The sequence below is a fragment of the Neolamprologus multifasciatus genome, chromosome 8 (genome assembly GCF_963576455.1).
Source record: "Neolamprologus multifasciatus chromosome 8, fNeoMul1.2, whole genome shotgun sequence".
NCBI classification, from domain to species: domain Eukaryota; kingdom Metazoa; phylum Chordata; class Actinopteri; order Cichliformes; family Cichlidae; genus Neolamprologus; species Neolamprologus multifasciatus.
In genome coordinates, this window is record NC_140446.1 from 22,525,216 (window position 1) to 22,538,174 (window position 12,959).

Below are 12,959 nucleotides of genomic sequence, written 5' to 3' on the forward strand. Positions count from 1 at the left end.
TGTCATAAGTTAGCACAGGGTCAACATTGCAATGAAATGTGTTTGACGAGCAGCAGTCACTCAGCAGCATGATACAGTAGGAGAAAAAATAATAAAATATAGTAAAATAAAATAAAAAAAAATAGAAAAATAGTAAGGAGCAAAATATTAGAGAGACATGGTAAAAGAGAAAAGATGACTAAATATATATGTATCTATAAATATAAATATATGTACACTAGTGATTAAATAAGAAAATCTTGAAAAGAAATATGACGGGAGGGCAGATGGGATATTGCACAGGAATGAGCAGCAGAAAATTACAGTATTGCACTTTTAAATATAAATATCAATAACAATAAAGTGAAGTGACCAGTGCAGATTAAACAGAGTACTTGAGAAGCTGCAGGGTAGCTTCTGAGTGCTGTGTTGTGTGTGTTTAAGTGTAGTGGTTGAGGTGTCGTATGGCTTGGTGGTAAAAACAGTTTTTAAGTCTTGTAGTCCGAGCAGACAGACTCCTGTGAACTACTTTAAACAGTGGGTACACTGTAGTCATACACTGTAGACCATGTCCATAAAGGTGGACATGGTCAGTGCTAAAGGGGACAAGAAAATATCCCCCATCACCCTGAACTGTTGATACGAGGCAGGATAGATCTATGCTTTCATGTTGTTGTTGTTTAAGTCAAATTCTGATCCTACTATAGACTCATCAGGGTATGCAAGGATTTCCAGTCTTCTATTGCCAGAGGAATGGCACCTGGTGTAGTCTTCTGCTGCTGTAGCCCATCTGCTTCAAGGTTTGTGTGTTGTGCATTCAGAGATGCTCGTCTGCAGACCTTGGTTGTAATACAGACTTCTTTTTGTTAGTGTTGCATAACTGTATTAGATGGAAGTGGTCTGGCCATGCGCCACTGACATCAACAAGGCATTTATGCACAGAGAATTCCCGCTCACTGGACAGTTGCCCTTTTTCAGACCATTTTCTGTAAACCCCAGAGATGGTTGTGCAGGAAAATCCCAGAAGATCAACAAACCACCAAACCATCATCCACCAAAGCCACATAATGCTTAAAGCCACTTAAATTACCTGTCTTACCTATTCTGAGGTTGCCATGTGATTAGCTGATTAGATATGTGCATTAACGTAAACATAGATGTATAGTCCTGCTAAACACAAGATGAATAATCTAAATAAGCATCAATAGAATCACAGTGCTATCGTGATCTCTTTTAAACTGGGAAGAAAACATGTTATGGAATAATAAGAGATATATTTTTTTATCTAAATCAATTACTCATGTATTAACAAAAAACAGTAAACATAGGACACAAAAAAGGGAAAGCCCACATTTGCAAAAAAAATGTACTTTTATTTTAACCACACACTTTTAACCCACACTGCCAGACATCTGTTAGCTTCAATATATTAGCTCAGCTAACATGACACATATTCCAGTGAGAAACATCACTTTTCTCTGAATAATTATATGGCCACTAATGATGCATTTACCACCGAAAGGCATCTGTCTGCACCTCAGCTGCTACCACCGAAACATCTAAATATATGCCAGACAGATTAGCAAAGCGCTGACCATAACTTGATAAACATTACATCCATTAATCAGCTGTAAAGACAGCCTTGAAAACATAGTAACAGTTCAAACTGCCTCAAGGTGATTTTTCCGAAACAATCTAACTTGATAATTTTCTGGTGTAATCACTCGAGCTACAGTAACTAATGACTCCACAGCGTAAACTAGCAAGACACGAGATAACAGATATTTCCTTGTTATTTTGCACTTTAACACATACTTTCAATATAAATGTCAAAAGCAATTTTTAAAAGGATTGAGTACTGTCAACTTCAAGTACTTTACAAATTAAGTAGGCGTGTGTTTTGAAGCATGGATTAGACCACGAAATTGCTAAGAGGGATAAACTAACCTTATGTCCATGTCTATTAATAGCATTTTGTGTGGGTGTGTTGTGCAAGTTCAAGGTTTGAAAGAGCAAAGCGTATGCACATAACGTCATGTAAAATGCCACTCACTAATGTTTTATTTGCCTTCATGTTAGGATTGCTAAGCTGTGACACCATGAGTGCAAGGGGTTGGTGGGTTGATGATTCTCAAGCTGTTGTCTCACTGCTTATGGTGAGTGAGTTGTTACTTTTTACCATATAGTAAAATAATAAGCAATAAAAGTATGAGGAATTGCTTTCGTTATTGATTTGAGATAGTTATTAAACACATCACTTATTGGTGCCTAAACCAGTGTAATTACAGTTTTTGTGAAATGAAAAAAAAGTAAATATTGAATTTTGTCAAAAGACAAGAGTGTGTAAGGGTGCTTATTTTTTCATCATGGTAATTTAATCCAATTTGAAGAGAGTTTAATAGTTCATTTTATAAAAACGGAAAATACTTGAGCTGATTTAATCTGCACTTTAATCTAATCAAAAGGTAATGTAGTAAAAATCTCATCGTTCAGGCTGAAGTTCGGGCTGAAATGAAATGAAAGCAAGTCTTCAGTGGCTGAAAAAATCCAATTGACCAAACAGTTCTCTGGAAAATAGCTTCACCATTCCTGGAAGATGCATCAAACCTCTGCTTGGATAGTAGGAAGGAAAAGTTTTTTCAACAGTTTCTGAAGTTTTAGAGCATCAGTAATAATTTATAATTAATTAATTTATAATTAATTTATAATTTCTAAGACATTTCTTCCCCGAATTTTCTTTGTTAGCTGTAAGCACTTTTATAACATTGTTATTGTTCTAGGAGCATGATTATCCTAAACCAAGACACCTATTTGTACTTGTGGACTACATGGTCGAAGCCTACATTCTGTTTTAAACATTAAATGTAAAACAACACTTAGTTTTAATCCATCAGATTCTCCTGTGTCTGAGTTGTGATATTGATTAGTCTGTTAACTTACACAGCTGGAATTTCTGCCAGCTTTTCTGTGCACAAAGGACACACATCTGTCTCACTCACAGCGTTGGACAGAAAACAAACCGCCTTTTGATTCCACTGCTGACAACATGTGAATTTAATCTAGCTAACTCAGATTCCTGCTCAATCTGATTATGAGAGGCATGCTGATGCCAGACAGAAAGACTGAAACCATCAAATACACACAGACAAACAAAGCAAAAAATGGGTCAGCTGAGCGACAACGATTAATCACGACTTCCATGCTACCTAATCGCTGCACATTCAGTGTTTGGACCAAACAGACAGGCTCCCGTTCTGCATGTCTTAGCTCCTCTTTCTCTCATCTTCCTTCCTTTTGTTTCCTCTCCTCAAGCCTTCAGGTAAAGCCTCTTATCTCTCCTATCTTCCAATAATCAGCCTGAACCTCTTTTACTCTGCACGCCTATTTGTCTCCTGACTTCATCTCACCTTCTGGTAGTCTATTTTAAGGTCAGAAGTCATTCATCAATCCCATCTCTTTCCTTTATTTCTCTTTTATTCTTACATCTCTTTCATCCTTCTTTACTGTACCCCACCCTCTCCTTAGCTTCTTGCAGCTTAGTTCACTTACTGTCACAGTGTGTTTTGGCTCTCTCACACCCTAAGCTCACTTTCCTCACCCTGTGTTTTTCTCTCCCTTCGCTTCTTCTCAGTTTGTCAGCTGACTGTGTGTCTCTGTGCCATCTGGTCGGCTCACAGCCTGACCGAACCATGCTGAGATCTGCCATGCAAAAAATGAAGAAAGGGGAGTCCCGGGGATGTGTGTTTTACATCATCTTCAAAGTACAGCACCTTGAAAGAGTTTGCTGTGCGTTGGTGTCTCACACTGTGTAAGGGTCGAGGGTCGGGGGGGGCAGTATCATACCTCGAGCAATCCTCAGCACTCTCATGATGCGAATGATGGTAGGGTTGATGGGCAGGGAAGCGTTGACCTCAATCTCCTCCAAAGTGATGCCCATGATGGACAGCAGCACGATGGCCAGATCCAGCTGGTTCCACCTACACGCCAACAACCACACACAGACGTACACAAAACATACTCATCAGCACCAAACACAGACTTGGGTAAGTTGTTTTCACTGAAACCTCGGATAAATGTGATTGGCTGCAAAAATGGACTCAAACAAATCACCCATATGTGAGTCATTTCCACCATCACACAAGTGTGAACTCCAGTCATATGAAGTGGACTTCAGTCAGAACTGAGTCACAGATCTGATGACTTTGAACTTTAAGAAATCGACAACAGTCCAACTCAGAACTGCAGTCTTATGTTTTTGACTGAGTAAGTTGGAGTGCTTAGAGGAAGCACTCCAAATTTGACATCACAATAGTAAGAACTCCACCACAATTCTGCCCAGACAGAGACAGAGATGGTCCCTTATTTAGGAGAACTTCAACATGCATAGAAAATGGATAACGCTAAGGACGAGTCCTGGGTACAACACAGCTTTCATGGCCTTTTTTAAGCCTACAGTGACACTCAAAAGATTCTGTATAATGTATCACCTCCGTGTTCCAAAGCTATAGTCATGCATATTTAACTAATCAAATAACTTAGATTTAGAGACGGATCATTTTCTCCATGACAGTGAGAGCGTGCTGACTATTTTAAGTGCTATGAGGAAAGTTTTTTAAAAAGCAGCCACAATATGATTCCAGTCACATAGGCATGGTAAATGGACTGGTTCTTATATAGCACTTTTCTACTCTGTCCGAGCACTCAAAGCGCTTTATACAGCTAACTCATTCACCCAATCACTTCTAAGCTTAAGTGCTAAGTATCTAACATTCATACACATTCACACTCCGATGGATGCATCAGAGAGCAACATGGGGTATCTTGCCCAAGGATATTTGGCATGCAGAGTGGAGCAGCCTGGGATTGAACCACCGACCTTCTGGTTAGTGGCTGATCCGCTCTGCCACCTGAGCTACAGCCACCCCATAGTGCACAAAATGTTCAGACATGACCAGTTTTGAAGTTGCCGTTCAATAAACAACAAGTCTGGAACAAAGTGAACATATAAAACCTGAAGACAGAGGTGGGTGGTCGCAGTAACCTGGTTATTGCACTGCTATTTATTGTTTCTATTCATGTGAGGCTTTGACATTTAAATCCACATATCCCTACATCTACTCAAACTGCATTAATCAATCCGCCTGAAATTGTATATGTATTTTTAAATTAGCTCAGGGGTTTTTTGGCTAAATGCTGCTGTACTTGGAAACAGCCTGATCATATGTGCAAAAATAAAAGGTTGTGGACTGAGCTGTTATTAAACTGGGCTGTTGCCAGACGTGAAAAGGATAATGGTCTTTCTCTGGCGAACGGGACAGACATCGTGGACTCCTAGGTGGTCAGCTCTGGTCCAGAAACACAATGTCTCCACTGAAGCGTGTGGGTTTAGTGGGTGCATTTCTTTATATGCAACATGTGCCAGTATGCAGCAATGCTGCTGGGATTGTGTTTGTGTATTATTGTGTGGTTTTCACCAGAAAGCCAGAGATTTCAAAGCTATGAAATCATCTCAGGCATTTGTGTTTTATTGGTGTTTAACAAGGCTGTTTGTATTCATGCAGGCCTCTCTGAGAACCAGTCGCTGAAGCACCTTAGAAAAAGCTCATTTAACTTCTCTGAACGCTGCCTCAGATTTTCTACATGACTCACAGTTTAAAGACAAGTGCTTGCAACCACTAATCTACTAAAATATCACATCCACCCCAATTGTTAGAACCGAAAACCAGGAGGCAAATGTTTCTTCAGAATCTCAGTTTTTCTTTGTGTCAGTGTAGGAAAGTTCAACATGACACGTTGGGGAACTTGCGAGAGATTTATATACTGACTTGTCCTTGAAGAAGCGTCGGAAGCCGAAGGCAACCAGCTTGAAGACCGACTCCAGCACAAAAATGAGAGTGAAGATGTAGTTACAGATCTTCAGTGCTTCATCCAGCTCCTGAGAGAAATGATCAAAAAAAAAGTTACAGATTCATAAAGTGCAAAAGTATCCATTTTAACAACTCTGTAAAGCCGGCATTAAATTTTCTCTCTTACTCCACCATGGCGATCTGTGGTTTTCATTATTTATCGAAATGTGCTGAAGCTGCAGAGAAAACCAATGAAATGATCTCACCTCGCTGCTATCTTTTTCATATTTTAATGGGAAAACACTGATTTAAACTGAATGGCTTGTTATGCTGCTTAGTTTTGCAGCTTAAATAAACCACGTCCATGCTTTTTTAATCCTTGCATAAAATACTAAAGGGTCCATAATGCAAAGGCTGTCCTTTCTTCAGAATTAGCCATTCCATGAATAGATCACACCATCCCCTCTGTTCCTCCCTCATTCTCCATGAAAAGCCCATTAGAATCAAAGTGGCCATTTCTCCTTCTTTCTTTTTTTATTGCTGGAGGGAGAATTCACATTTCCCATCTGCATGTAAAAACTGACCTTTAACAGAGAGCTGTGGAGGGAACTGGTCATCAGGAGGGATTGGACTAAAGTCTCACTGGTGGCAGTTCATACACTAACACCAGTTTGTGATAAATCCCTTGATGCCAGCCATCTATTATTTTCTATTTTCTACAATTTGTTCTACTTTAAAAGCAGTCAGATACAATTGATTGATTCCTGCAGGAAGATTTTACACTTATTACAACATTTTATGCTAGCACTCTCTGTTGACATATCATACTTCCAAGTAGTCTCTTATTCAAACCAAATATATTCAGTTCTACCTAACATTATTTAATATCTATACTCAGCAATTCTATCTAATAACAATTTTACTAATAATGCTGTTGTACAAGATAAACAAACAAAAAACAAATTCCAGTTTTTCTACCAAAAGGCATTTTAGCAAACCTCTTACTCTTCCCAGAGATGCTGCACTGTATTGGCCACCATGTGTTGTGCTAAACTTTCTATCCTACCCAATAACACTGTTCAGTCTTACTGCCTTCTAACAAACAACATTCTGTTTCTCTTAAGGGTATCCATTGGTACAACCTTCTGTTGTACTAAAAAGTAAAACCCCCACATTCTACCCAAAAAGCTTCTAATCTGACACCAACGGTTCCTTGAAAACATCATTCAGTTTAACCAATCACTGCTCTAAACCACCAAACCTTCTATTGTACCTTAACATATTCTCTAGTACCTACTGACAGAGATCAGCTTTATATGGTTAGTTCCATAAATGTTTGGACAGTAACTCAGTTTGTGACCACAGTAGATTTTTAATCAAATGATAAAGATGTGACCTCAGGGTTGTCACGGTCAGGTGTGAAGAGAAAGAGGACCCAAATGCAGTACTCGCATATTTATTATAAGTTTGGCTGAACTGTGGGTACTGTTTAGAAATTACAGCTGTTTTGACATGTGGTACCCCATTTTCAGAAGCTCAAAAGTAACTGAACTAACTAGCATTGTTTTAAATGTAAGGACTCTCTCCGCACTCGGATGAAAATCTTTTGCAACGACAGAGAGCACAGCTGTGTATACTGTAGAACTCATCCTGCTTCTCCTGGTAACGTCACATTATCAATAGACAATAGTGGCTCGCTTCCAAAGGCAGCCTCCACCGTGTTTGACAGATGACGTATTATGCTTTGGATCATGAGCTGTTTCCCTTCTTCTGAATCCTTTTCCCCCAACATAATTTCACTTTCATCTATACAAATTATATATACACATATACTAATCCCATGGGGAATTAGTCCTCTGAATTATGCCACTCACTCAGTGAAGCAGTGGGCAGCCATTGTGTAGATATGGTACGAATTTGAACCCCTGACCTTTTGATCATCGGGCAAACAGTCTACCTACTGAGCTGCCTGTCTGGCAGCACAGTTTCATGGTGGTTACCACTGTTGCCTCACAGCAAGAATGTTTTGAGTTCAATTCCACCATCAGGCCAGGGTTTTTCTGTGTGTGGAGTTTGCATGTTCTCCTTGTGTTTGTGTGGGTCTCTCCAGGTACTCCAACTTCCTCCCACAGTCCAAAGACATGCAGTTAGTGGGGTTAGGTTAACTGGCCCATAGCAGTGAATGTGAGTGCGAATGGTTGTGTCTATGTCTTTGCCCTACGACAGACTGTCAAGCTGTCCAGGGTGTACCCTGCCTCTCGCCTTAAGACAGCTGAGATAGGCTCCAGTGACAGAACTGTGTTGGCTGTTTTAAATGTTTTCTTCGTTGTAAACCCTTCTATATTTACATTCATGAAGGTGTCTCTTCATTTTAGGGTCGACAATGATATGCCCACTCAAGAGTGTGCTTGACTTTGACAGATGTTGTGAAGTTGTTTTTTCTTAACCATGGAAAGAATTCTGTCATCATGTCCTTTTTTAAAAAAATGAACTAGTTGATGATTTGGTGACTCCTAAAGTTTTTGCTGTCTGTTTATTGGTTAATTGTTTTCAGCTTTAAGATAGCCTCTCTCACTTTCTCTGGACCTGGGCCTCACATGCCCGTGAACCTGCTTGTCAATCAGTAGCCTCGGAAACAATGGAAAATGGGGTAACATGCATAAAAATGGCTATAATTCATCAACAGTTAATGCAAGGCTTTTATTAAATCCCTGAATTAAAGTTAAAAGTTGAAATTTGATTGTTTGATCTAAAATCCACTGTGATGGCAATCAGAGGCAACAATTCAAACATTATATTGTGGTACTAGCCAGATATTTAGAGAATTCAAAAACAACTTCAATTTAGGGCTCATGTAATTTTTTACTGTCTACTAATATTCTTAGCATGTTGCTAGGATCTAGCTTCCTGCTCTACATTTTCATATACCATGCCTTACAATACCCTTATCCACCCTGTAATGCAATCCTATGCTTTTGTTGACTCTCCATTGATATCTGATGCATCTTGCTAAATACAACTTTATCCACTCAGTCACATTTATTTTTTCAAAAATCCACTTCAGTTTGTTGTTGGCCAACAATGTGATACATGAAGTGATGGACTCATATTTGAGTGTTGGAGAAATCCCAGCTGGCAAAGCCTGATGCCTGATGGTGATTAAAATATAGACTATAAATCCTAAGAATCCATAACCAGACCTCAGTGATTCTCAGGATACATATAATTACCTTTCTTTAATGGATTGGATTTGGGTTAAACCTGGTTACCTTAATTCTCTACAGTTTGGAGCATTATTTAAAGTCCTTTAATATGAATTTTTCTTTTCACTGATTGTCCAAAAATTCAGTATTTATTGTTTTGACCTCCCTCTATAGTTTACCACTGCCTTTCTAGCCAAGCTTTTTACAGTTCTTATCTAACTTTCATTTGTTTTCCCTGATGACCTTATCCCTCTCTCAGCCTTGTTCAAAGAACTGGTGAGGCGAATTTTTTTTTCATTAGTATTTTATTATCGTTGGAAAGGCTTGTTCACCTGACACTGTCTCCTAAAGCATTCAAAGCTATAAACCTCATGTTCCTGGAAGGCTGAACTAGAATTCCAATAACATTCGTTTTTAGACGCCACTGACCTGAAGATTAAGGAATGGAGTGTCTAACAGCCAACGTGCTTTGCCAATAATCAGCTTTTTATATTATTTTCATGGCAGAAAAACTTGAAAGAATTGGCAAAATTTGAAGAATTAGACTCCTGACACAACAAAAGAGCGTGCATTTGTCTGTAACTGTAGGACTATGAGAAGCTGCACTGTATTCATTATATCATCTGAAGTGACTGATATGAGATGGTAATTAAAAACCACTCATGGAAAAAGAACATCCAAAGGAATTTTTAATATTTAACATTAATGTGTTTTCATTTATATTCATATTAATATTCAAAGATAGTGATTTTTTTTTTAGATTGACATGTAAACAGATTGGTAAAACTTTTTTCTCTTTTTCCCCCCCAAAGGACTGAGCCAAGCCAGGATCCTGTTTTCCCAAAAATCTGACCTTAGGCTGCTGATAGTGCTCCATTGACATGGTGATGACGTTGAGGCCTATTACGATGGTGATGAACAGGTCCAGGTAGTGGCTGGTGCACATCTTGTGGATGAGAAGGCGGGTGGGGGAGTAATCCGAGTAGTAAGGCTTACTCTGAGCTTCTGTTGGAAGTGGGAAATGGTTGGGGGGGGAGTTGGGGTGAAGGCAGGGGTGAGGAGGAGGAGGAGAAGGAGAAGGAGGAGGTGGCGATGTTCAGAAAGTGAGACAGGAGGTTTTACACTGGGACAACATACAGTAGAGCTGCTGTGTTGAGGACTGGAGTCGACGAAGCCTTGTTTTAAATGAAAGTTGTCAGTGGAACATGACTGCATTAAGTCACTCACAATGGCTGACTCCCATTACGAATATGAGAGTATGGGAAGAGATGCAAAAAGAGAAGGCCGATCAGATAATGAAAAGAGAGAAAGAGAGACTACAGCCAAGCGCTCCTCTGGTCTGGAGTCACGACTAATCAAATCAGGTCCCCTCCCCTCTGATCAAATTTTCTTTTCTTTCTCTCTTGCTTTCTGTCTTTCTTTAAATAACTCTCCCCTAACACGATAAGAGACAAACAGCAAGTGCTCAACGTGGGTTTGAAAGAGAAACTCCAGGGAGGCGGCTGCTGTCGGGCTATTCCAGGTTGGAGATGTGGCCCTCTCGCCTTCTTTCTCCCTGATCATCACGTGACACGGCCTCTCCTTATCGCCTCAGCTCCCCTCCTCTCAGGAGAAGAACATTAACGCATTAGGAAACTTTTCCATACTCATCCATCACTTCATTCCTCACCCCTTCCTTTTTGTTCAGAGAGGATGGATGGATGGATGGATAGGCTGGGAGTCAGGGTGAGGAAGAGAGAGAAGACTCATTCCATCTATCACCCTAACACTCCATCAGTGAAGGAGAGGCTCTAGGTCACACGAGTAAAGGGATGTAAAAGGGAACACACACATTAAAAAAAATCCTTTGGGTGTTGTCACTCCCTGTCTACCCAATTAACTGTGACTGCAGCTGTGCTGAACTCAGACTATTCCCAGTGTGTATGTGTGTGCAATTCATGGTGTGTGCCTACAGGGTTCCCTATTGAATTAGGAAAACCAGTATAGGAAAAAGACACACATATCTATCTATCTATCTATTGGAATCAAGATGTGTATTTATGATATAAAATTAAGCAGGTGCAAAGCTATAAATGTTGAGCTCCATCTATCCCACTGCATGCAGTATTCAAATTTGTATTTATGGCGGTCAATGTCAAAACCTGTGATTGGCTGCCCTTCAGAAACTTTGAGTGTGACTTGACAAAAGGAAGGAAGAACTTGTGCGCTGCTCGTTTAGCTTTAAACTAAAATGATCGCACGTTTGAGTACTGCTCTCTTTGACTTGGACTATTTTTCCCAATTAAATACAAACAAAAGACACAAATCTAATTAAAATATAAGTGTGTAAACAACACAGTCAGCTAATGGCCTCCTCAAAACTGACTGCTGGCACAAACACATCAATTAAAGGCTGGATAAAATGAGCTCAAGTGGAGGAAACCGCCTACGGTATAATTACGCGTGGCATGCCTTAGCATTTTCGCTGCGTTATCTTTAGCGATACAACAAAGGGAAGCGGTCAGACCTATCGATCTGATGTAAGTGCTCCTTCATAGCAGCAAAAATGCTGTTTGCATTAATTAATTACAGCTAAAACATGCAATTCAGTGTTAAATAAGTGAAAGAAATGCCACTTTTCACTTCCTATAAGATTTGATGTCCTCTCATAGGAACTGCCGAAGAGCTTTTGATGTAAGAGTTTTGCGTGGGAGGTTGTTCATTTCACTGACAGCACGCTAAACAAAGACTAGCAGAGTTGCAGCACCTGGAATTAAGGATCAAGTCTAATGTTTCTGTTAAAAATAGAAATTCAGAGTAAAGCAATGATGTGATATGTCTAATCTATTATTGCTTCTATTGGTGGAAACAGTGCTGTGGGGATTTATCGTTAAGGCCTGGCTTCATTTGCAGGTTTATTTACACTTTTCTATCTGTGCAAGATGATCAGTTTGCTGACATTTCACTCTTATTTAGAAAGGTCAGTTGGTGCTCACCAGTCAGCTTGGCTCCTTCCCATTTAGTAGTTTCATGTGTGGCAGTCTTAAAGAAAGCCCTCAATGCCGTTCTGCTGTCATTCAAGATGGTGGACTTCGACGGATGGAGGAGAAAGCTGATTTTTATTTATTTTATTTATTTAATAAAGCATGGACACATGTTTTTTTGCATGCTCAACAATGCAAACAACGGTCCTCCACTGAGCATGAAGAGGTCAGAAGTCTTACTTACAGATAGGGATCGAAAACTAAGAGGCTAAAGGGTCATGCCCGAAAATATGTCCCTAAATCGACGATATTTAAACAAGTTAAGGTGTTTGACTTTTAATAGTTTCTTCCTGAAAACTTTTGTTTATGCCACATATGATAAGTCAGACTCATTGGCACAGAACATTAAGAAATAAAGCCTGCCTCTGATAATAAACCTGCTTTGTTGTCTTTGGTGCTGTCGAGGTAAATAACGGAGAGTTGAAGACTTGTTGAGGTCTGAACTCTACCGAGTGCCTTCAAGTGAACTCATTCTATATTTGTGCTCCAGTTCATCTTCGCTGAGAGCCAATTTTGTGCCCGCTGGTAATTATTGATATTGACAGCAGGAGCGATGAACCTGAATGTCAGTGGTGCAGGCAGAACCGCGGGGGCAGCCAGCGGTGGAAGTCTGACCGCAGACATGTGCGTGCCAGACAGTGAAAACGATGTGGCTTCTGGTGTGAGCGGTCTGGCTTTTCAAATTAATGTGCTAACACAAGCTGACGCGCTCCTTTCACCTGCTTTGCTTTTGCAGCAGGACGGCACCTGGAATTATCTCCGCACCAACATTTCCTCGTCTTGTCTGCGACTTTTACATATATATTTATATATATAAACGCCCAAACTCCTATGGATGTTTCGGCACTTGGCCTCTGAGTAGACAGTGATAAAGCAGATGTAAAATGTCTGGGACACATGTTTTTTGT

General features: G+C 39.8%; 1 protein-coding gene across 14 annotated transcripts in view; it reads right to left on the reverse strand.

Annotated features, from left to right (window-relative positions):
• The window catches only part of cacna1g (calcium channel, voltage-dependent, T type, alpha 1G subunit), a 234,357-nt gene that overhangs the window by 21,157 nt on the left and 200,241 nt on the right, over positions 1 to 12,959 (reverse strand). For 11 of the 14 annotated variants that reach the window (XM_085170412.1, XM_085170420.1, XM_085170419.1 and 8 more), the window contains 3 exons: positions 9,882 to 10,033; positions 5,805 to 5,914; positions 3,823 to 3,956 (listed from right to left, as the gene is read on the reverse strand). In XM_085170412.1, coding sequence (XP_085026538.1) covers positions 3,823 to 3,956; positions 5,805 to 5,914; positions 9,882 to 10,033 — 396 coding nt within the window. The remainder of the gene's footprint in view (positions 1 to 3,822; positions 3,957 to 5,804; positions 5,915 to 9,881; positions 10,034 to 12,959) is intronic. The other 3 variants (XM_085170418.1, XM_085170414.1, XM_085170416.1) reach the window with 1 other exon arrangement.